The sequence below is a fragment of the Periplaneta americana genome, chromosome 4, assembly GCF_040183065.1.
Source record: "Periplaneta americana isolate PAMFEO1 chromosome 4, P.americana_PAMFEO1_priV1, whole genome shotgun sequence".
Classification (NCBI taxonomy): Eukaryota; Metazoa; Arthropoda; class Insecta; order Blattodea; family Blattidae; genus Periplaneta; species Periplaneta americana.
Window position 1 is genome coordinate 73,190,222 of NC_091120.1, and position 27,507 is coordinate 73,217,728.

General features: G+C 34.7%; 1 protein-coding gene across 1 annotated transcript; it reads right to left on the minus strand.

Annotated features, from left to right (window-relative positions):
* Positions 1 to 383: 383 nt before the first annotated feature.
* Positions 384 to 27,507, minus strand: Dok (docking protein homolog). The gene is made up of 4 exons (XM_069823538.1): positions 27,165 to 27,507; positions 22,146 to 22,325; positions 18,874 to 19,027; positions 384 to 17,253 (listed from the first exon to the last, which is right to left on the minus strand). Exons 1-4 carry the CDS (start codon positions 27,234 to 27,236, stop codon positions 15,980 to 15,982), a joined length of 1,680 nt encoding a protein of 559 aa, XP_069679639.1. The 5' UTR covers positions 27,237 to 27,507; the 3' UTR covers positions 384 to 15,979.

Genomic DNA, 27,507 nt, shown 5'->3' on the forward strand with positions numbered 1-27,507 from the left:
ACAATTTTTCCCTCGAAATTATTCAGTTATTCACTGATTTATAGGACTACCACAGTCCAGTACATACAGTCACGAAGCTCAATACGTAGGTAATATGCATCCAAAGACAGTTGAACTTCAGTTGCTAGCCATTAGGATCATTACTATCGCCTCATCACAGACAATGCAAAATAGTACCAGCACAGCCTACTGTCCCTAGTACTCTCAGTTGCTAATTGCTTGGAGCGCTGTATTGCGAGAAATGCAAAAAATCACCTCAAACTTCGTGACGATATATTAGACTGTTATCACTGTAGTTTAGCCTTCGAATCTCACCACCTAAGAGCAAAGTTCTTACTCAACTTATAATTCACAAAATAATGGATATATTAATGAAAAACAAGTTAAGTGTGATGTCGAAAAACTTTATATTTTGTTTCCAGAAATAATGGGTACAGCAAAATTGATTTGTTAACTTTCTAAATAAAAGTCATTTCATATCAAATATACATTATGCATATTTCATCTCCTATTTTGTAGCCTATTAAAATATTGTACAAAATTCTTAACATATTTTGTGCTTGCATCAAATGGCTCGACACACAGTTGAATTAACAACAATGTAGAACCTATCTGATACAGAATTAAATTACTCAAATATCTGATCAAGTGTATCCTCAATATTAACAGAGTATCTTCTAAAAATGTGTTCCATCCAATTTTCCTAATAATTTTAATTATATTAAAATTTGGCTATACCTAATGATCAGATCTCTGCTCATTTCGGAATGAACTTCATTCGACTTATAAAATTCCGAGTCAGCACATGTACAATACAAATGAGTGGATTAATCCAAATTCATACATAAGCATTATTAATTATTTCTTTTCAATATTACATGCCAATTTGTCAGAAGCATATTTCAATTATCACTAAACATATATATGAAAGCATTTGCTTCATAATGTGGTATGTAAATAAACAACAACCTATCTCCTAAGTAAACAGCTTGGCAATCACTTGTTAAAAACATGGCTTTTAACAAAAGAATTAAGACAACATTATACATAAGGTTGAAAATTTAATAGCGATCACAGCAGTGCTGGTGGGAAATTGTGAGAGGTATGATCCTAAGTGTTGGCACATATAAGGGCGAAGTTCCTCTTCCCATGGTGTCATGATCATTACCCTATCACTTACTACACGCGCACAGTAACGTGATGCAGTCAGTACAGAGTAGACAGTCAGTGCCAAAACATGTGTTCCAAATTAGAGCAGCATCCCCAGCTTAAAATTGAAACTGCAAGGGAGTGCTACCAGGAACTTGGAGAGATCTGTGGAGCTGATACATTTGCCTACAGTACAGCAAAGAGATGGGTGAACATATTCAAAAGGAGACATGAGAAAGTGCGTGATGAGCTTTGGCCTGGGTAAAATGCTGTATCTGATTTGCTGACCAATGATCAGCATTGAACTGCTCGTGAGATTGCTGGTGAAACTAGTCTGTCATACAGTCATTCTTAAAACCTGAAGGAGCAGCTACACATGCAGAAAATTGAGACACTCTGGGTTCCTCACATGCTGAGAGATTGAAACTTGACATCAGTATAAGGCTACTAGGATCCATCTGGAATGGTACGCTCGTTAAGGGGAACCATTCCAACGAAGTTCAATTAGAATGTCAATTCAATGAGCGGTGCCACTATAGCTCTACATGTCCAAAGAAAGTGCGTGTGAACCATACTGATGTTGATGCTCATTGTTACGTACGATTGTGACAGTGATCCTTAACTCACGAAGTACCTAATAGACAAACTGTAAATACTGCATACTATGCTCGTTTCTTGCAACAAAACATGTGTGAAATCCTAAGGAAGAAATGGCATCACTTTCTGGTCACCCCAGCCATTATCCTCCATGACAAAGCCTGTTGTCATATGACTGGTGTTGTCTCCAACTTGCCTGAGACCCTGTGACTTCGAGGAAATCTTACAAGGCATTCATTTCCCCACATGGTTCCCAATATATGCATGCAGTTCATCGCTTCGTCAGTGACATCAACACCGTGGCTAATGAGAAAGACAGGCTTCGGCACGAATTGGAGTCACGTGATTATCATGGTCTAGTCATGGCCATCTTGACAATCACCTAATATAAATATATGTTCAAAGTTCTAAAAACAAAGGAATTGCTATATTAAACTCATGTTAAACGTGCATTTATATATAAATTTGTTCAATGTTGGCCATGTCATGCCTAAGAATGTGATGTCACACAGTAGCCTGTCTTTCTCGTTAGCCATGCATCAACACTGGTAGCATTATGAAGCTACCATACCAATGGAAAAGGGTCATGGGCAATGCTGGAGATTATATTGAGGGACTGTAAAAGTGTTAATTTGTTCTATTGTGATCACTATTAAATATCCTACCCTCTAAAGGGGTGGCTGAGTAGCTCAGTTGGTAGAGCAGATGGTTATGGACTGGAAGGTCCGGGGTTCGATCCCGGGTGGTGACGGGATTTTTCTTGATGCCAAACTTTCAGAATGGCCCCAAGGTTCACTCAGCCTCCTATATAATTGAGTACCAGGTCTGTCCAGGGGGTAAAAGGCAGTCAGAGCGTGGTGCTGACCACACCACCTCATTCTAGTGCCGAGGTCAAGGAACGCATGAGGCTCTACCTTCATGCCCCCAAGTGCCTTCATGGAATGTGACGTGGATACCTTTACCCTCTAAAGATTGTATTGAAATATTAAAATGACAAAAAAGTACAGCTTTATGTGTATTTCATGTCTGGGCACTTACTGGTAAGTTATGATGTAAAATTAACAATACTTTACTCTTCTTGCACATTTAAATGTTTCTCTGTTCTACCACCACAGACACAAGAAACATTTCTATGTCTTTCTCTTGTCCACTGCCAGAGCCACAAGAAGCTTCTACCAGGGTCGAAAGAGTGAACTTTTGAAAATGTAATTTAACCTATAAGGAAAGATCTTGAGTTTTTTTATTTAACAAGTGCATACTCTCTTTCCAGCTAAAGATTGAAGTAAATGTAAATAAATGCACGTGGCTTAATGGTTCTGATTGGCTATTGGACTCACAACGCCTCCAAACTCATGCTTGTCATCTTCTTCCTCATATTAAAATAGTTCCTTCTAAAATAATAAAATGTATAATATACATGGAATACGAGTGAATTAAACATGCTTATAAGAACACTTTCTTACGATTTAAATAACATGTTTATATTAGTAGTTTCAGACATTGCGTGTTAAATCATTGTAACGTGTATTATGGCAACGCGCATGCGTAATAGAAATTAAATCCCTCCCAAGGTGACTTGCAGCTTCACAGAGCACATCAGCACGGCTGGTATAACACAGTGCGAGATTCAGTGTTGTCAACCTCAAATAAATTTCTGTAGAATTAAAGAAATTCTCCACTCTTCAAAGAATAACATTTAATCACGAATCTATAGAAAATTAAAATCCACTATTCCCAGTAGAGAAATAATAAATATTAACCCTCTGTGAGCATTTTACGAGTTAGTTCAATGAATGTGTTGAAATGTCTGCAATATATCAGACGGTGGCTGCCCTGCGTGCTCACTTGCTGAAAATAATGCGCCCTGGTGGCTGCTTTGGTAGCTAGCTTGCGATTGCGGAGTAATACATTTCGGTTTTGTTTACGTCTACTTCAATCTTTAGTTGGAAATAGTTTAGAAATGGGCAGCTGGAGGAAACCAACAATGAAAGTCATAATATACAAGGGTAAAATATACCAGCTTATCAGACTCCTACACAGGCATAGCACTCCAGAATTCATTCATTCATTCATTCATTCATTCATGGTTTTCTGCCCAAGGGCAGGTCTTTCACTGCAAACCCAACATTCTCCAATCTTTCCTATTTTCTGCCTTCCTTCTAGTCTCCACATATGATCCATGTATCTTAATGTTGTGTATCATCTGATATCTTCTATTACCCCAGACGTTTTCCCCATTCACCATTCCTTCTAGTGCAGCCTTCAGTAGATAATTTCTTCTCAGCCTTTCTTTTTCTCTGAATATCACTTATAAACTCTTCACCAAGATAGTAACAACTTGGCTGTTCAAAATCATGGAAGAAAAATTACCTAAAAACCAATTCATAATCTGGAGAGAGCATTCAACCTCCCATGCAGTTCAGAACCTCTTAGATGATGTTAAATATGCACTACACGAATACGATTTTTATCGATTGTTCCAATGCTTTTGCTGTAATAATCAGATCAAAACTTTTAGAAAAACCCGAAGACAATGCTGGAGATGGGAGCTATTTAATGCCAGTCATAAGGAACATCCAGCAGACAAATTGCATCACAATAATGACAACATTGAGAAATCTCGCAGAATTGCACAGATGGATGGTATGTCTTTGGGGAACCGTTTGAGCTAATTACACTTCAATATTGCCATTTTCGACATCAACTGCATAGCGCAAGGAAGGAGGACCAAATAACCCTGCATGCCTATGCAGATGACATGGTAATCACTACAAAGAATTTAGAACCTCTACAATGGTGTTTCCACATGGGCCACTGAAAATAACTTAGCCATAAACAGAAACAAGAAAACAAGATAGTCACAATGATCTTCAGATAGGGAGGAAAACTGGGACGAGATAACTATATACAAATGGAGCATGAGAAGTTGGAAATAGCTCTTTGGCTTTATGGTTCTTAGAGGATCAGAGTCTGCCGAACAACTAAAGCCCATTATTTTCTATCCTGGGTTCGTCTCCAAGTTCTAATCCCCATCTCTCTTTTACCTCCTCCTCTGTGTTCTCCAACCATGTTTTTCTTAGTCTACCGATGCATCTTCTTCCGCCAGGATATCCTTTGTATATTTTACTTACACCTTTCAATGTGACCTAATCATCTTAGGCATGAACTTTTATTTCACCGATAATCAGGGTTTCCATACAGGCCATACAATTTCAATTTTCATTCTCACATTTTGTTCATATATTCTTCTCTTCCTTTCCCACACATCAATTCTCTCATGTTTCAGATGTATATGTCATTATGGGTCTAATTATTGTTTTTCAATTTTCTTATTCAATTTTTCTTAAGAGATCATTAGATTTCATTAAAGAAAGATGGGTACTTGACTGTGTCCAATAACAATTATCCCCTGCCTCCAGTCTTTCCTTTATTTCTTCAGAAAACATCATCTTTTTGCAGTAACTGAGTCCAAGAATTTAAATCTACCCACTCTCAAAATTTTGAATGCTATATATACCCATATTTTCCACCTATTTTCCTTTCTGAAAGCTTAGAAAGTCGATTCCTTTGAATGTCCTGGAGTTAAATTTTTAAACCATAGGCACTACATTCAATACAGCCACCATGATGATCCAGTGGCTAGAGTGCTGGATTCATAATCTTGTGGATCTGGGTTTGACCCCGATTTATGACTTATATTGGGCATGCCCATAATCCAGGTAACACAAAGGTTTTCTTCAGAAACTCCGGTACCATCATCATTAGCTCATTTCATCACAGGTGCAGCATAATCAGCCTCCTATAGCTCATTCTGGGCATCAAATGTCGATAAATTCGTCTACATAACTGGCTTCAGATGATTGAATGACGAACAGTCAAGTATCCGTCATTAGTTAATAATATAAAAAAAACATTCAGTATACATATCAAAGAGAGGGCAGCTGCAGAACTCAGAGCCATAAATGAAATAAAAACGCCACAATTATTGTCACTCAGCACAGTGATGCAATTTTGCAATACAAAGATTGTACGAACAGTAAGTTATGGGACTGAACTTATCTAAGAACATCTGAAGAAAAGCAATGTTTCTGAAAAGAGCCCTCTCAGTCTCGAGATTCACCCCTTCAAGACTGACTTATAAGCTGAAGGGGAAGGTCCTCCTCATAGAGGATCTAAGACTAATACACTGGCTGCCAACTACCAGAGGATATAAACAACTCCTAGAAGAAAGAAGAAGAAAACGAGATCTCCTCTCGGAAGAGTTCCACAGCAACATACCATAATGAATATAAACTAGTCAGGATCAAACTGAGCTGAGATGCCATCTAACTAGCTTAGCAGTTCACTGTTTTCACTATAGAATTTGCACAAACGAGTCATTCCACCAAATCACTGACATAATGTGCATAAACTCTGTCGTCTGAAATATCTGAGATACAACATAACCAGTGCGCCTACAAGTAACAATGATGTTGGCACAGTATGTGCTAAAAAATAAAACTATATCTAAATGAATAATTTAATATATTATTAAATATAATTTCTATTACAAGTTAGTATGGGAACAATTGAAGTGTTAATTATTGAGTGACTTAATAGCAATTCATTTGCAATTATGGCGGCAAGTTGACATTTTCCACCAAAATTGTTAATATATCACAGAAGATATGATTGATGAATTAACACTTGTACTATTTAATAAGACAAACTAAATTTAAAATGAGCTCTTTTGGCTTTGTATGCCCCTACCAGTGAATAAAAAGATTGCCTCTTGTGCCTCTGGTGGTAGAAAGAAGAAATATGGAGCAAGTAAAGAAATAACTTACAAATACTTGAGTGCCAAATATTCAAACATTACTGTTACCAGCAAATGGACTATACCCATGACAAATGGCTTGCATAAGATATTTTCTCGTAACAAATACATTATTCAAGGAAAATATAGTTGTCAACATTAAAATTAACAGTTTTTTTAATTGAATAAGCTAGTATACGATTATTCAAGAAAGTAGTATATGCCAAATGCAGTAATCTATTATATATATAAGAGAAAAAAAAAGCTTAAGTAGGAACACAATACCAGGAACACAATAATCTACTTCAAAATAAAAGTCGGAATTAAGCTTGCATTTAGATAACCACTCTTGAAATCATTTTATACCATTCTCATCTGAAATAAACTCTAATTTGCCGGAAGTGTTTTTACTAATGTATTTAATACACACAAGTAGTTTTCATCAGAATAATACTCAACAAAAAAATACACTTGAGCAGATAGAAGCAATTTCTAGGATCAAAAGACCTACTACTTGAATACAAATATAAGTTTTTATAGAATAACATCCGTTATATGCTTGATATGAGGATAAAAACAAGCCCACGATGTTGATTATAATTATTTGTAGTCAAGCAACTCTTAGATCAAAGATCCTTTCAAGAGACTCATGAAGAATGCCTTGCATGTCTAAGAAGTGGTATTTTTGTACATTGTCATTCTGAAACACTAATAAATTTCTTATATTGTAACATTTTGTTTAAAAAAACTTCAGACACTTATAGATTTAATAATCGATTCAATTTACAGTTATATTTACATACTTTACTCTTTAGTATGTGTTAAACAGTTTATGATTTAAATAAAATCTACTGTAATAGCTGAGAGTAGTGGTAGTATAGAGTCTTTCAAAAGTAAGAGGTGACTTTAATTCTTCATATTTTCTACACAATCTTAAAAATTCTGGCAATGCCTTATTATACAAGAAATAGGATTTTTTGCATCACCATTCATTATCATAACTTTACTGTAGATGTTGTATGAGTCAATTATTTTGTTCTTGTACAAGCAACAGCCTCTCTTCAGTGCTGTATGCAGCAACTCTGAGTTCGTGCTCTGAATATCTGTCACAGTTAATTAACTGTCATAGGTTTGCTCGAGAACACTCTTTTCTTCAGACAGCCCTTGGGTTAATATCTGGCGATCTTGCAAACCACATTACAGGAAAGTACCTACTGATAACACGACCATCAGGACAATCAGAAACTAATAAACTTTTGTCACTGTGATGTAAAAAAATTCAGTGTCTTGTGTAATAAGCCAGTGAGAGAATTTTTAAGACTGTGTAGAAAATTAAGAAAATATGAACAATTAAAATTAGCTCTTATCTTCGACAGTTTATGGAGACAAGCACCTCAGCCAATGGCATTTTATGCAACCCTATAACTTCTCATGATACTTCAAGCTCTGAGCTCTTTATGAGGTCTGAGCTTTCATTCCTTTAAGAGATCTTCAAACCATCCAATGGCATAGCTGCAAGTAGTAGTTGGAGTTCAAGATATACAATTACAATATAATGCATGAAGTCAAACAAAGAATAAATTCTTTCATTACTTTTAGTTTTCTGAAAAGACTGAAATATAGTTATATATAATACGACTGTTCAATTGAATCGATTATTACAAAGAGAGAATCATCTGATTCTTTTTTTTTTCTGATAACTATTCTACTTAATATAAACAGTAAATTTTCAATATTTCAAACTGAGCCAATTAATGTAAAACTCCGCCAATAAGATAGTGAATCATCAGATGGCAATTGACTGAAAATATAATTAGAACTTAGCAAGAATTTTTTTTCTTAACTATGCACTAAAAATAGAGTCATAGTGAACTAAAATGATAACATACATATATGAATCATAACCCGGATGCTGTGTTTGTTGGATGGTGTATTGGCCAATATAAGCTCTTTGCCTATGTGATTTGTGTGACAGCAGTCAGTGATATCACAGAATATGTCTGCTTGCATCATGCATCAAGAGAAATTCATGGACAATTTCCTAAAGCAAGGCTGATGCATGTTGGAATTAATAAACTAGTGAATTAATTTAAAATCACAGATACAGTGTTAAATAAAAAAATTGTAAAAATCCAACAATCTCAATGGGTCAGTCTCTCTCGTGAACATATCGAGTGATTTTCTTAAAAAAAAACCCTGCAGCTTAGAAAAATTTATGTTTCTTATGTTCCTACTCGAGAGCACAAAAAAAAGAAACCTTACAAGTGCAGGGCAAAAACAGCAAAAAATCTCAGTATTGTAAAGTGCCATTAAAATATAAGTCAATTGGTCAAATTAAATAAACAACTGGCATTTCAGTAGAATCTTGCACATTGCAGAGTAGGAGATAACGCTGCTGATTTCTGGGCCAAGAAAGGTAGCAAAATTATTCTGAAGTCATGAATATCTGTGTCTTACCACTCTCTTAACCCTAGCAACCTATCAGGTCTAAAATTACGTACAACCTATCTGGGTCTTTTCTGACCCGACAATTTTGTAATATTTTTAATTAAATTTGTGTTGTCTTATTATTTTATATATGCCATATGATGTGTTATATAATTTACTATAATTATAAATTTATTTATATTACTGTCATGTTGTTTTCCTCTCTTTTATAAGAAACATTTTTATTAAATGTTTATTTATTGAATGTTGAGGTAATACAATTATAACACAGATGAGAATAATATTATTTCAAGTATTTATCTCCATTGTTATAGGTGTCACTGTGAGACAATTTCATGTCTATTTCATCCTCCTCCACTTCTATCAATTCTGTGTTATCGCATTCTGCATCGCTTCCATCATCAAAGTTATCATCATCAATGTCATACACGGCTTGCTGCTCACTACATTTCTTTTTGAAACGTATGCTTTCCATTATATGAACATTAGTATACAACCGTAGTACTGTATAATGTATTGTGCAGGACAATCAGGTATTCCTATGAATGAAACTGTATCTAGTACAGAATGTTATTGAAGCAGCGTTCATTACAACATTGGATTTAAGTACCAACTGCATACTGTTGCAACACCTGGAGCTAGTACAGAGTCATAACATCATTTAAATTAAACAACTTCAGATGAACAAAACAAAATAAAATGGGAAGTAGCGCACAACCTATAGTCCTGTTGCTCTTATTTCCGGCAGCCAATGACGTTTCAGGTCGGCTACATTGAAAAGTGTGCGTCTTTCCATTCGCTGCTGACGACGTTATGCACTTCCTAAGACTCGATAAATACTTAATATAATCGCCCGCCATTTTGGCTCTTTCGTTGGCGAACGCAGAAAGCACACGAGGACGTTATTTGCCACTCAATTACAGTGTGTTTGATTTATTATCATAGGAGCTAAGACATGATGTTTAACGGTGCGGCAAATAGATTCGTCTGGTAGCTCAGCAACAAAAGAACAAAAATAGCAAATGATACTACCTATCTAGACCCATTTCCTAACGCGTAAGCAAAGAGGAGGAGTCACGCCGGAAATAACAGTCCAAATATTCGAAATTCAAAATTTCAAATTATCTTAAAAAAAAAAAAAAACCATATACAAACTAATTTAGGGAGTGTACTAGAAACATATTTAGAATCGAACTACATTCTGCCAACTTACAAGCATAACTATGTAAAAAGTATGAGGTCAGAAAAGACTCCAGATAGGTTGCGATCAGAATATAAAAGTTCAATAAAAAATTACAATGTTTCTAAACCAAATGGAAAAAAAATGGGCGATATTATGCAGTACATCTAATTTAATAACTGAACTTCCAATACGGGTATCTGTGGTGGCAGTATTCAGATTACTTAGAGGCCATGGTTGCCTCAATAAACATTTACCACAGATTTGGTACTACAAAATCTCCTATATGCCCTTTTTGCAATCTTAATGAAGATACGGATCACATCATTTTCTTTACTGTCCTACTTTTAGTCAATTTCCCAGTCTTCCTGCAAGTGGGAGAATTAAATCGTCAATTGATCAACATTAGATACCAACCAACCAATAAAGTGACAAGAGTGCAAAAATTAAATCCTAGAGATCCTGCTGCCAAAGATGCTCACAGCAATTGCTGACTGACTTAAACCTGGAACTAATGTTTTCTGATGAGGCGTGGGTTTATTTTCATGAACGAATAAATTCACAAAACAATCTGGTCAAATGAAAACCCAAGACTAGTAACTTTCTTATGGATTAGTATTTAAAGTATCTGCAGTATATGAAGATATCCTGTATTTGTACATGATTAACGAACACAGATTAATAGCATAATGATGTAAGTGCTTTCTGCGATATTACTGAATACTCTCATATGAATCATATAGTAGGAGAATTTGTGATGTCAGCACACAGTAGGCCTACCCAACACACACATCAACCGGACAATGTAATCATACTGTGTACATGTAGCCTACACGTACATTATATAGTTCAGAAGGGATGTAATTACATTCATTTATACACCATAGCAAGAGTTTAATACAAGAATAGTCTTGTAACTGGTTAGAAGAAAAAATTTAATTCATTGCCAATGTTGAATATTTACTACGAGATTGCTACTGGAAATTATTAAGTATAAGGTATAGAATGTCACACAGAAAAATAATACACACTTTTTCATTATATTAGAGCGTTCTGGCACAATTTATTCCTAACATACTACCATAATTAAATTTGCTATAGATTAAATTTGACATTTGAACGTCAAATACTACTCATTTTTAAGCAAGAAAAGGGAAAAGAACAAAGTTTAGTGGATGACTGCAGGTCATTATCATGGTGGTATGTTTCCAAGTGTGTTCGAATTCTTACCAAGAAAAAACAAAATGAAAATCATGATGTAAGCAATGAATATAGTGAAAGAGTGACTAATAACTTCGGCTATTATCATAACTAAAAAGAATGTACTCATTTCCCTTCTATGTTGTACATTTCTATTTCAATTCACTGTTCACAGCTTTAGTATCAGATGGTATCATCCAATAAACTTCATCATAATCATAATTTCTTGCAACTGTTGCAACAAAGAATATTTGACAGAGGTCAATGTAACTTCACTTGCAAAGAGCTCAAAAATCTGTAAACATTTAGCTATCTGATTAATATATAAATTTTGATAAGGTTCAACAAACATAACCTTTAATAAATTATCATCTATTATGAAGTGTAATACTGAAATATTGTTAATACATAGTATATTTAAACACTGTTATATAATCAGACAGTCACTTTGATGGACGATCATTTTTTTAAACACTTATTTGAAAATTTTGACTGGCTCTTATTTACATTTATATGGTACAGTCTAGTTATCACACAGGATTCCGGTATTAAGACGTCTGGATTCCACACATGACAGCAATATAAGAATGTACCATATATTTTATGACAAGGTTAATTTTTATACCATATAGCCTATAACAATACTGTAAAGAGAAAAGTAATGAAAATTTAGTACTTGTACATCTTTATACATATATTAAAAAAGACAAACTTGGTAACATATTGCAGATTAAGCAACTACACTCGATGCTATAGACATAATGTGCTCAAAACACACATTTTCTGATATTTGATGTAAAAATATGACTAAAAATTTCAAGTGAAAGGTAACCTTGTCAACCAATTCACATAATACTATCTACTGCAAACTAACAAAAACTGAAAATGGAAGCATTCTAACATTAACAGTTCTGGAACTATAATACACATTTTAAACATATAAAATGCAGAAATGTTTTCTTTGTTACTATAAGCATCAGAGAGATTCGTGATCTTTCCTGGAAATACCAATTCAGCTATTTCACAGTAAATTTTATAAAGAACAGTGAAATATTATTCCTACACTAGGCACTGATCCACGAGTATCATAAGTTAGAGAATGAATTCTATGGCTTCAAACAATGAGCTTTATAATAAATGCAAAATATCAAAACCAATTTGTTAACAAACTGAAGAAACCGGAAAAAATTTTCAATTATACAAACTATGCAATAAATCTGAACAGTTTACTAGTTACCTCAATATCAGAACATTTATTTAGGTTTGATGTAAAGTACAAAGCTGTGACACAAATTATTTTTATGCCTTTAATAATGTGTTCTACACTGTAGTGTTATGGTTTAGGACATCATGCCTGGTCCTGCATTATGGAATGCATGCTGCTTTGGGTCTTCATACGGACGTGAGGTCAGCAGTCAGCTGGTCCCTTCATGGGACATCATATCAAAGATTATTTTATTAGTGGGTAATGTTTATTATTCAGATATTCTCTCTTAAAATTTGTCACAAAAATTCTGTTTGTGTTCATGTTAAAGCTATAAAATGAAAATAAAATTCAATTTTCTGCAGAGCAATTAACAAAAAAACTACTACATTTTACTAAGAAAGTGGTTCTTACAATAAAATTTAGAACCCTACCTCTGTCACATTCCTCAGTTTAGCCATATAAAAAGTGACCAAACATTCCAAAATTGGTACTGTCCCCATTTTTTATCCCCATTCTGGAGTCCCATGGAAAAATTTTCAGGACTTTTTTGTTCCAGTTTCTCTAGCCATAGCTTCGCCATATTTTATCTGCCCTTTTCTGGTAAACTGTTTTATGGTTTATAGTATTCTATCTCATTTCCTTTCTCACAAAATATTGTTGGCACCAGTGACTTACATAAAGAATTAGAACACACTTTTCCTCCTTTACTTGTCTTGAAACAATTGCTTTGTTTTAGTAAGTTTCACTTGCTTTGCTTTATATAATTGCAAGTAGATACACAGTATATTCTTTTAAAAATCGTGCCTTTTAAACTTAGGTGTTTCAAAAAGAAGATAACTGAATTAGTCATGTCAAAATGCTCATGTAAGTACAATGAAAATTATTCTAAGGAATTAATTTCACCAGAAAGAGGTCACTGCGACAGCGAAGTTGAGTGCACAGTTTGTAACAGTTACCTCAACATTGGATATGGCAGTTGTTGAGATTTTAAAGAACATCTTCAATCGAAAAAACGTATATAAAAAATTAGTGTCCCAAAGTGTGGGAAAAATGGAATATTTTTCATAAAACCAGAATGAAGAGTGAAAGGTTGCAGTGGCTGAATTAACACAAGCATACCACACTGTCAACCAGTACCATATTTTTCGTTTGAACACTGTAGTAATAAACTAACTAGCATTTTTTACAGTGACCCATCAATTGGAACAAAGTTTAGGTCATATCGCACAAAACTATCAGCATTAATTGCCCGTCTAATTACCCCCCCCCCCCCCGAAGAGAATGAAGGAAAATGCATGTGAGATTAAAGAAGCAAGATAGTATACCATTCCTACAGATGTCAGCAACTACAAGGCAACAAAGATATTTCCATTTGCAGTTCAGTACTTCGACGTTGATGAAAGAATACCCAACAAGCAAGTCCTCTGTTCATCAATAAAGTTTACACCTAAATATCGGATTTACTCTTTTTATTCTGAAGTGATGAAACAGCTGAACCCTATAGAAAGACTATTTATCCACTGGATAAGAGGCAACATCAGCTCTATTTGTAATGAAAATAGTTGGTCATCATAAACTTTAAAAAAATTATTTTAAAAATTATGGGATCTGATGCAAGAAGTAACAACAGAAACACAAGTATGGCATTAAACCTTTGGACATGTCCTTACCAATGACATTGCTTATTTATTTTACAAAAATACTTGAGCAATGCAATTAACATTATTAAATATTCCTAAAATATATATATGAAATACTTAACACTTTCAAAAAGTGTTTATAATATATACAGTCCTAATATTAAAAACATTAAAACCAATTAATAAAATTGGACCCTTATGAGGTTACACCAAGTAACAGATGGTAAGTGAATGGCAGTGTTACTTGGCACAACCTACATTAAATGTAGAAGATACACACTTTTGTTCATAAACCATTCATATGGATGAACTGAGAAATTTTATATTTACCTATATTTTCATTAAAAAGTTTTAAGCCATCATTTTCAGTGCACAATACAGTTAACAATTAATAGGCTACAGTATAATGCAAATGGAAGGCAACTATTATTATTATTATTATTATTATTATTATTATTATTATTATTATTATTATTATTGTTGTTGTTGTGGTCGTCATCGAATATTACAGTAGTTTTCATTCCAGTCCAAACATTTTCTCAATAATAAGCATATTTAATTTCTAAAAAATACTAAAAAATAAAATAATAAATACATTTTCAAAGATATACACTATAAACTTTAGGGACAGCTTAAGATGTAACAAATACTGAGCTGAGAGAAATTAGATGTGTGTGCATATAACACAGCAAGCCATACGAACAGCCACTGATTTGTCATTCCTAATTCGCACCAAATGGCCATTTAAATTGATAGGGGAAGTTAGTGTACATTACTTTTAATAATGTTATGAAGATAATTTGGATTAGCGAAATCAAATGTTGTACCAGTCGTGATGGGACACATGTGACTAAAGTAATTATTATTTCAACTTTATCTTTGAAAGACATGTAACTTGCAAACTGTGTTGCACACTGAAAATACAACAATTCATGGTATTTATATAATGTCTGCTATTCTACAATAGAAAGATATCTAAATTATACACACTCAACAAATATAACAGGAACTGACAATAATATTGACTGTTTGGAACAGAACAATCTACAAAATATTCATGTAATAATTCCCAGAGATAATAAAATATTGCTTATCTGTTCCCCCCTCTCAACTATTCAGTCTAGTAAGTACTCTACATACAGTTCAGTTCAAAGGTAGGGAAACCCTGTACCTTTACAAATAGCCTTCATTAAGTATACCTGTTATAATCATAATTATAGACCATGACAATATCTTATAGAGCCACCTGTGTACAGATTCTTATTTAAATGCAAGATTTCTAATAAAATGAAACTGTCATTCAGGATACTGATCCTGCTAACTAGATACTCTTATCACAGAGCTACCAGGAAACTATAAATGCACACAGAAATTTCCATTATAACATAATGTTAGAAACAACACAAAGTTCAACATTTTCTGTGTATTAACACCAATCAGTAACTACGACTTTCATATATATGCAAGCAAAACAAATAGAACTGTCACCTTCATTACGAAAGATCAATGGAAATGCAAGAAACAACGATAATAATTTGGGTTGCTAAAGTTAGGAAAATGTTTAGTGAGAATATCATTTTAGGCAAGGCTATTAAATGAATGACAATTTCCTACACAATTAAATTCTCTATTTATTCCAGAAAAATTATTTTGGTACATTTCAAACTTTTTTGATAAATATAAATATACTACATATATTTTTACTTAAAAGAGAAAATAAGAATACTGTATCACAGATGTGAAGTACAATAATTGTGACACGACTAGACTCTTTTTGGCTTGTGAACCACAGCATATTCTAGTTCGTTGTAAACTTTATGGTTTGGTCCGAGATCGTCTTGAGCATTGGGAGTTGATTTCTTGCGTATCATACCATAGCCATGATGAGAATCATCAGCCATGCGACAAGCCTGCATCTTGTCATCTATGACATCATATTCGTTCCAACAGGCAATTAAGTCGACAGAAGCTGTGGCCCTATCGGCTGCTGGAACAGGGGGTGGGGCTCCAGCTGGAGGAATATGCCTGTATCCTGGATTGTTATTCAGTTTCGAAGATGACCCAAAGTGCTGCAACTTGTCATAATCTTCCATGGACTCGGATTTACTTGAGATTTGTGTCAACAAAATCTTTGAACATGGAGGTTTGGGTGACTTATCATTTTCGGGTTCTGATTTAGGTGCAAGCTCCTCATAATCTGTTTCCTCCTCTGTATCACTCCCAACATACTGACGTTCAGTATGTGTTAACTCAGTTACTCCCATTGTACGCCATGCCTCTTTTCGAACCTCTACCTTATCATACGCTAACGGTTTAGGGTTTTCAGAAACGGGTGTTGTAACTGAAGGAACACCTGCTATAGGTAGGTTATCACTGTTCTTAAGTTTCCTATATCTGCCAATTCCACCAAAATCAAATCCTAAATCTTCAGCATCTGGAAGTTTCTTTAAAGGACTGGTGGGCTGAATATGCTTTCTGGGTGGCTTGGAAGGTCGAGGTTTAGGTTTAATTAGAGGCGGAGTATTGTTATTTATTATTGGCTTGGTATCTATTATTGGGGAAATTAATGGCTTAATGGAAGACTGAGACATGGCACTGAAGTCTATATTAAGTAAAGGCGTGGCACTGGTTGGAGAAGGTGGCAAAGGACTACGAGATCGTGCTTCCATACTGAGAGCAGCTTCAAACTGTTTCTCTCCACATACAATACCTACTGAGGATGGTGTTTCACCATTCAACAGCTTACGCATACTCTTCATCTTGGAGGACAGGCATCTGAATATCTCTTGTTGATTTGAATGCTCTAAATGGAAAGTTCCTTCACCAGTATCACATTTGCGGCCAGCTTCAAAGGTAAACTTCCCCTCTCGGTATCCATATCGTCGGATATAACGATATGGCCAAGTGAAGAGAAGTCGATGATCTTGAGTGTCTCTGAGTTGAATAGCAGCTGATGCTATTACCAGAGTATAAGGTCCTGGCTCTAATTTGCAGCGTGTAGACGCTTCTGAAGGCACCAAATTCACGGTGAATACACCTAGCATACACCAGTACAATTAATGAATTCATAATTGTAGCAATCTATTTACATTAAACATTTAATCTATATTTTTACTTCAGACTCTTTCTGAAAGAAGCTATATTCAGAATATTTTATCATGTACTTGATCAGATTTGGGCGCAAAAAACTCAGAGCTCATAGTGAATGTGGTAACATCTCACTACTGCATTATATTTCAATGTCAAATTCACATTTAAAATGAGCGTATTTGTAGTAGGACAACATACCTATACTGTTTGAGGTAATAGAAAATAATTAGAAACATACAGAGTGATTCACGAGGAATTACCGACACTTATGGAGCTTATTCCCGAAAACATTTTGAGCAAAAAATGTCATATAAACATGGATCCTATCCTCAATATTTTCAGAGTTACACTAATTTGAAGTTATTAAACGATACCTTCTTTCTCTAGTTTTAAGGGTAAAATAGTATTACAATTAGATAATGAACTACTCAAAAATATAATTCATTTAATAGTCTAGTATTCTGAAGCTAAAAATGTGTTGTTAATTCTATAGTTCCTTAGTTCCTTTAGTTTTAAGGGTAAAAGATATTCCAATTAGATATTGAACTATTCAAAGTGCGTGTGTGTGTGTATCCAATGCCCACCCACTTCACTTGCGTGATTCGGGTTCTGCATTCTGGAGATAGATGGCAGAACTGTGACCCATTTTCTAGTTGTACACCACATTGGCGGGTCACGCTGTACATGATGTGTATCTGTGAAGAGTTATGTCATGTACTAGGGTGAGTGTTTGTGTAAGTGTTCGTGTAAGTGTAGTGTCGGGAATGAGTGATGATGATGAAGATGAGGAAGGGAGAAGGGGAAACTCGGTGCCAGCATGTAGCCTACTCCTGTCGAATAGCACCAAGGGGGCCACCAGGCTTAACATCCCCATTCGATGGACGAATCACTATCAACAGTGACATATGCCTTCTCTTCATATCCACTGCGGAGAGATTTGGGATTTAACCCAGGCATATTGGTGCATAATCTAGTGATTAGAAGTTGTGCACTGCCATCTCTCCTAGTCCCAAGGTAGAAATTTTATATTAAAATTTCTGATCCCGCCGGGAATCGAACCCAGGCCGGCTAGTCTGGAGGCAGTATAATTTATTTAATAGTCTAGTATTTTTAAGATAAAAATTCGTTGTTAATTCTATAGTTCCTTTGTACAGAAATTTTTCTTCAATTTCTAACTACAAAACTACATTTTTCTTACGCATTTATCATAATAATTATAAATCACGTCATTCTTGTAGACTCTTTAAGACTGTACATTAGGATGGAAAGTTGAATTGTAAAGAACAAGGTGCTACAAGTCGTGTGATCTGTAATAATTGTTGTGATAAATGTGTAAGAATAATGTGATTTTTTATTAAAAATGGGGGGAAAAAATTCTATACAAAGCAACTAAGGAATTAACAACACATTTTTAGCTTCAGAATACTAGCCAATTAAAGAAAGTATACTTCTGAATAGTTCATTCGCTATTTGTATGCCTAATAATTCACCTATTATGACAGCTAAAGAAACAATTTTGGATTTAAGTGAAAATATATGACAAAATATTATTAAAAATGATGCTCACCTTCGCCTGAGGAACAGTATAGGTCATTATCCTCTTCAATTGTATGTCTTGAACAGTCATCTTTAAAGGCAATGGATTGAAATGCTGATATCCAATCTGACATCTCTCTTTCTGTTAGAGATGCAAAGTGATGACTTGCACTCTTTGTGACAATCTGCCAAACAACATATTCAATTAAACAGGATATTACATATTTTAGCAAAAGTTTAGAACCTGGATAACAACTTATGCTCACATTGCTCGAATGCCAAACATTACTCCTCTGCTTCCCCACCCTTCTCTTCTCACATTATATTTTACAAACACACTTATTATTAAATTGTAAATGTAACTACCAATGGAGCCGGTAAGATTCGAAACAAATGATGCTCTAAAACAAAATGCAGCACTTAGACTAAAGAGCAATGGAGGAAGTTGAAAAAATAAAAATTAAATCTTCCTCATGAAGTGTCTCAAATTATGCTACTGTTGATGTAGGATGGTAAAAGGAAATATCTACTGTAGATGTGATATCATCATCATCATCATCATCATCCATACAGGTTATAGTCCCAGAAGGACTGTTACGGTCCACAAAAATTTTCAGCCCTTCTCTTCATTGGACGTCCAACTGATCTCCTGACTCTAGGTTGGTAATGCAGGACTGTACAAGGGATTCTAGTCCTAGACGTTGCTTCACATGCTGATGCCAGTTATCTTGATAGTGACATATGTCTGCTAGTATAGAGTTCATTTCAAGTTCCTTTAAGGGTCTTCATTTCTTTCATGGTCCCACTTAGTATAACCAGCTGTTCGGTGCATGAATCTCATTTTACTAGCAGTAATTCTACTTGCGTCACATTTCCTTAGAGTCGACATGTGATATAAAATTACAATTCACTTAAACAAACAAAAGCAAAAATCAATGGATCCAAACATTAAGTAAACAAATTAAAAGTAACTACAAAAAACCAAACCCAACCTAAACCAAAAACTGGTAGAATCCAATGCAACCAGAGCAAGGATTTAAGCACACTTGAAAATGAGAACATGAAAGAAATGGTGCAAGTTATTATTCAGATTCTAGACTTCACTCAATATTTTAATAGCAGAAGTTAAGAATTATAAAATTTGTAAAACCTTTCATTTGGCAGACCACAATAAAAATAACTTTAAAGCACAATCCCTTACAATGCAGCTGAATATATTAATAACAGAGTAATAAATAAGTAAGTAAATAAATAAATACATATTAACGGTAACAGAGAATTCTGCAGGATCAAAAAATTAATAATATCATCATATAGAGGAATATATTTCTTCTGAATTACGATTTCCAAATATTTTTATTTCCAAGAACTACATACTTCAAGAAACACCAATATCAGAGACTACAGCAGCGTGCAAATTAATCCGAACACGACATATTTTTACATTTTCTGTCATTGTTGGCCTCACAGCTGCTCATACCGCTTTAATTGACATCTGTAGTACGTGTAATTCCATTGTTGAAGGTCTGTCATTATTTTTTTATAATATGTGACATTTTGCCTGTCGTTTTGTACTTATAAGCATTTCAGTTGTGTTGAAGGCTTAATACTGCAATCCTGTGTACATTCTGTCGTCTTCACAAATGGATACAACTCCACGAAAATGGTCTAAAATTATCAAATTAGCAGAGCATTCTTCTATGACACAGAGGCAAATTGCTGCAGAATGTCACATCGGTTTGGCTCCTGTTAATTCGATCATAGAACGATACAGGGAGACTGGATCCATCACACCCCAGAAAAAAGGAAACTGTGCCCGGAAAAGGAAGACTTCACCTGCAGATGATCGTTTAATTGTCAGGAAAAGTAAATTAAATCCTAGACTAACTGCTGTCGACTTAACCCGCGAGTTAATGGCTACCACTGGGGCAAATATTCACGTCACAACAGTGCGGCGTAGGCTTTTGGAAGCTGGACGAAGGGCTCGTAAGCCTATTAAGAAGCAACTGCTAACCCCTGTTATGTGCAAAAAAAACCACTTAATGTGGGCACAATTACATCAACACTGGACAGTGAATGACTGGAAGAATGTACTTTTTTCCGATGAGTCTCATTTCGAGGTCCACGGCCACCGTGTTTCTTACGTACGGAAAGGATCCGAAAAAGTAACAGCAGCTCATCTCCAACAAGCACCCAAATACCCCCCTAAAGTAATGTTTTGGGGTTGTTTTACACATGAAGGGCCTGGAGCATTAATACCTATCAAGGGAATGATGAATTCTGACAAATATATTCACTTATTGGAAACCAGAATCGTACTCCAGCTGCAAAAATCATTTCCGGATGGCAGAGGTGTGTTCCAACAAGACCTGGCACCATGCCATACGTCTCGAAAAACCACAGAATTCTTCAACAAGAAGAATATTCAGGTACTCCCCTGGCCAGGCAACTCACCCGACATCAACCCCATTGAGAACTTGTGGTCAATTTCCAAAAGAAGAATGCAAAAAATGGATTGTTCTACAAAGGAAAAGATGATTTCTGCCCTCATTGGTGTATGGTTTCGCGATGAAGAAATGAATATTTGTGGGAAATTAGTGGAATCCATGCCAAATCGTCTCAGAGCTGTTATTAGGAACAAGAGAGTCCACATAGATTACTGAGGTATGTCTTAGATCCTTTTTTTTATCCCATTTGAATGTTTTTGCATAAGTAATTACGTTGTTAGGATTAATTTGCACGCTACTGTATTTTGACTCAGCTACATAAATTCCCATTGTTCTCATGTACTTTTCACAGTACTTATGTTAGACCTAGTAAATTACTTTGGGTCACATGCATCTCAATCATCCACACAACTAATACTGCTATTTCGATGGAAATTGGATTTTTAGTGTATAAACCAAAACAACGTAGATGATGATATCAAACTGAGAAACAGGTTTTTACATAACTTCAACTAAATGTACGAATTTTTTATAAAATATATGAACAAAGAGATCTAACAAAACACATTCTCTGTCTTAGCTTTTTCATGCGTTCGTTCCACTGAGAAGTACTGTATAATTTGTTGTAATATAAAAGAATCAGTGAAGAGTAAATGAGAGTGGGCTGTATAAAAGAAACAATATGACAAATGTAAAATATATGAAGATAATACAAAGAAGTACTAACAATCTTAATGTTTCACAAAACTACTAGGTCTATAAAGATCTCAGGGGAATTACTTAACACATGGCTTCTGTTTCTCAATATTGTAGGATAGTCTTATTTCCATATAGATCTTATTAAACAGAAACTTACAACAAAAACATTTGGTTGATGTTTCTGTGCATCCTGCATAATTTTAATGCAATTTTCTAAAGTAATGATTCGAATAGTAGTATTCTTTGAAACCTCTTCTTCATTATCAAACACTTCCAGTCGTTCAATGCCATGTTTGCTTGACTTGAAGAGCTGACAGTATTTCTTGTGCCAAGATTTCTGTAATCAAAACAAATATAATGCATCAATTTTTATATAACAGTTAGTATATGAAAGCATCTGCAGTTATAATTTAGCCTATATATAATTCTGAAACACTATTATTCACCTGAAGTACTAATGCCAGTATCTTGTAACAAATGAGAGAATATTTCTTAATCTACCATTAATAAGGTAACCGGACATATTTTAAAATATTTTATATAACGACTTCATCTCTTCAGCAATTCTGCACGTAACTTTCTAAAATTTTAGATGTAGGAACTTACATTTTCGTCACACAATCCAACAAGTATCGTTGGCACATTTTGATGTCCTATTGAATATCTAATTTTAATTCTACAAAAACTACATGAAAGAAGTGTGCAAAACAAAGGCCTAAATTAAACCATTAAACATGCAGTGATATCACCAAGTATTTAACGAAAAGTATAGGAGAATCAGAAACTTCTGTTAAAGGATGTCACATTCATATCTAATTAAAACTGGAATGATTCAGAGAAGCATAATAGTTTAGCTATCTTGCATTTTTCATAGACGTCGTCATATATTTTTAACACCCAAGTAATGGAAACAGCCTTCCTATAAAAAAAAATAAACGAGGGACCACAACTAGTTACACAAGTCGTTACTTATGTCGAGTAATTTCTGATATTCATTTTATTATACACGTTTCAGGTTTCATCTTGTGCACAAGTATTTATAAAAACTCTGTAACACTGTCTGCATCTAGATTTTGTTTGAATTGTAGGCCTACTGGTGAACTTATTTATAAAAAATTCCAGCAAAGTAAATAACATTTTAATAACTCAAATCTTACGAATCTTATTTGTACAAAACACTAATCCAACCTGTACTATTATACGGATCAGAAACATGGAGCTAACTAAAAAGGAAAAACACAAAATAATGGTTTTTGAAAACAAAGTGTTCAGGAAAATTTTTGGTTCAATTTTTTACCCACTTAAAAACAAGTGGAAAATTCTATATAATGATTATATTCATAAACTTTATAATCAAACCGTCAATTTTAGATGTAATACGGACCAGAAGATTAAATTGAGCAGGACATGTTATATGTATGAATGACTGCAGCAGTGTAAAACAAATATATATGAACACCTTTAACAACAGAAGGCCACTGGGAAGACCTCGAAATAGATGGAAAGATGAAATTCAGAAGGAATGCATGGCAATGGGAATTACCAACTGGGAGGAACTAGCAAAAAACAGAACAGAGTGGAAGCGTTTTGTGAAATCGACATGGAGTCGACATGCTCCATAATGTCCTCTGATTGATTGATTGATTGATTGAAATATTACGAAACAGCTCCAGATTATAAGTTCTTTGCCTTTATATGCAACACAGAATAAATTATTTTGGATTCAATTTTTGTTGAATAATTTCAAGGGAAAAATTGTTCTGGGGCCAGGCATCGAACCCGGAACTTTTGGTTAAACGTACCAATGCTCTACTAACTGAGCTACCCAGGAACTCTACCAGACACTGATCCAATTTTTCCCTCTATATCCACAGACTTTAAAGTGGGCTGACAACCGTCAAGCAACACTGAGTGCACACTAACTTTGTGTGACTTAAATTGTGGTTTTCTGTTAATGAACAGTGAAATGTATTATGCAAATCAACTTTACAGAGAGTTATCCCTGAAAGCTTGATTTTCTCAATTTTTGTTATTTTCAGTGCACCACTATAAATATACGAGCATCATTTTGTAAGTCATGGCAACTATATTATATCAGCCATTAGCTTCAAAAATAGAAATTCACTATATGCAGTTGAAGGTCACTGGAATGTGCTTCGCAATGCAGAAATTATTCCAGAAATCCCACGTAAATCTGCAGTAGCAAAATTCAGACTGCTTACGGAACACGATTATTTGGCCAAACACTTGAATAAAATAGGAATTTACACAAATCCAAATTGCCCTCTATGCAACAAAGAAGAAGAAATGACTGAAGATCATCTACAAACCTGTGAAGTTCTACCTGATGGATCCACCACAGAGAAATATTGGACAGCAAGAACGCTAATGGCTTTGTTGCCAAAGGCCGGCATTAGATAACAACAACAACATGCTAGTACCAAATTGGGTCCGGATACAGGAGGTAATGGGTAAGGGAAATTGAAAGATGAGTAAATACAAATCATTGTTTTATTATGCACAAAAGGAAACAAAGTAACATTACTCACAGTTAACATCCTTCAAAATAATCTTTCAAGGTTTCCACGCATCTTTGTCAACGATGATGCACGTGTTGAATACCATCAGCTGTGTGTGATTTCCACATATGACCACTGTTCAACTTTACTTACATCTATCTTGGAACACAGCTTTTAGCATACTAACTTTTGCATATGTGCTGTCAACTAGCCACCATTGCACACAGACACAATCTGGCAGTGACATTCTGTACAGTGAACAACAGGTTCTCAAAGTACCGGTATATGTTGAACTCACTACCAGATGTAACATAGTTGCCATGATTTATGAAATCATCCTCATAGATAGTGGGGTTTTTGTTCTATTAAAAAAAATGAAAGGAACATGAAAAGTATAAATTCTCAAAATTAGAATTCTATCAAGCAACACTTTTTATTTTTATGTGACCTCAGACTCATTTTGCCATCATTACACATCATCATCATCATCATCATCATCATCATCATCATCCATACCATAGCCCGAATTAAATTCACAGTGCTTTGCGTCTCTCCTCCATATAAGAGAGAAAAAAAAGTGATGGCTCAATGACAGGTTTGGTTTGCTTTGTTCAGGTTTTTGTTATAGGCCTACCTTGTGTATATGCTTTTTGATAGATAAGTAAATAGAAGGAGAGTTTTCATAAGATCTAGGATCAGTGACGGGTTAAGTAGGGTTTGTTGTGTGGTATTACCTTGCATACATGTTATTTGGTGCGAAAACTGGACTTATATTTGTGCTATGTTTGTGAAATGTAAGTCAGTTTGTTTTTGTCTTTTTTCATAGAAATTATGCACTTTTAGCAATTTTTTAAATTTGGAATTTGTAACATTTAATTTGATTTAGAAATTTTAACTGTGTTTTCCGCCATTTTTCAGTAATTTTAGTTTTTGGAAAACCATGAAATATGGTCATTTTTGAAATAAAAATAAAAGAAAAATGCCATTATGACGGGCTACAGTTTTACCTTATGTTGGTTTAGTTTAGATAGGAGCTGTAGTAGTTCAGTCAGTAGGCAACAGACTGTGGACTAGAAGGTCCAAGGTTCGAGTCCAGCTGGTAGCGGATTTTTCTCATCGTCATGACTTAAATTACAGGATGGCTCTGAGATGTATTCAGTCTCCGGTCAAATTGAGTACTGGTTCTTTCCAGAGTTAAAACTGTGGCCAGAGCATGATGCTAATTACATCATATGCCTCCTTCTTGTGCCAAAGTCAAGAAAGCATGTGAGCACTAAGCTTATCTCCATGTTACAAGACGCCGTCACAAATGCTAGGTATTACAAGGGATAGACAAAATTCCAACATTTTCAGGCGCTAGCTCCTTCTTTCAGGAGCCACCATATTTTATCCACACACATGCAATGAGAAAACCATTCAAGCTAAGATAAAGATACATTTAAAATATAACGGCCTAAATAATATTATAAATAATTAATAACACACATTAGGCCTACACACTCGAATTTCTTCTTAGGACCGTTTTTGTTAACGTTATATATTAATCGTAGTAGCGACAAAAAAGAAATCCAAGTCTTAAAAAATGATGAACTCAATCAAAAAACTAGACGCCACAAAAATTTTAGGCCCGCTATGACGACCTGGCACCCGGGATTTGTCTACCATTGGATGTTACCATATAATAATTAGTCTAGTTAGCCTACCGGTAGGTTACGTTCGTTTGCATATGTAGGCCTAAATGGGTGCGTAACACCTTATTAGTCCGTAAATTTAATTCACTAAAAATTCTGGGTAATTAATTACATTACCTGCCTCTCTTGGGGCCATGCAACAGTGACTCAATTTTATTACCGTGGACTGACTTCAAGAGGTGATATTATAACCGTAGTCTGAACACCAAATATAGGCCTATTAATATTATTAATCCCTTTAAAAGTGAATGGAAATTTTCACAATTGCTTTGCTGTTTGAACTATTTTTGCAAGAACATCCGCTTTTCTGTTTAAATCGTGAGTTCGTTTTTAGGCTAAACTAAAGCTGAGGTACAGTAGTTCCTTTCGTACTCCGCTTTATACGAATCTGTGACAGGTTAGGCTTGATTAGTTCAGGTTTTTATTATGCGTTGCATGTACGATCAACTGCATCTCCCCCCCCCCAAAAAAAAAAACTCCCAGTGCAAAATCCCTTATAAATTCAACGATTTTCACTTCCGAAATTATCGGAACTATCTCAGCGCTACTTTCACCCGTTTTTGCACGAATATAATGAATTCGAAATAGCCTCATCACAATTTGTTACGTTCATTAAAGTAATTATTACTCTGCCGTAATATTCCTTTTCATAAGACAAAGCACAATCTTCGCCAGAATATTTATACTATGGTCTACATACGGTATTGTGATTTACATATCGGTTATTTCGTGCCAGACTGCAAGATATGAAATTGTATAAAAGTACTTCATAAGACAATGTGTTCCTAAAATCGTGAGGTAATATATAACCACACATTGTTTCCCACCAAAACCAGGAAACAGCATTATTATTTCTGTATTTTTTATTCTGCACATAATTCATCTCAAAATATATCATATTACGTAACGATATATTTGGATCACTTTAAGAACAGTATATACATTGCCTAAATATATAAAACTAACCTTCAACTGCCCCAAAACTCCATGAGGTGGGAACAACAAATGTCCTTCCTTGAATGGCTTTTCTGTTTCCATAATGTTTACTGTGTATGTACATGTCACTACAAAATGGACTGGGCATATCAAATTTCACGTTTCCTTACACATATTAACAGTAACCACAAACAATGGAAAGTATTAAAAAATATTTTTGCTCGTCTTGACATCTGGGGAAACAACAGTGTAAAACACAAGAGATAACTCTATATTCGCTATTGCCATGTTTGTCTAAAACACAACAAGGAAACATTGAAGAAAATTATTGATAAACTAGGCAAACTTATAGGATTAAACATTTAGTGACATA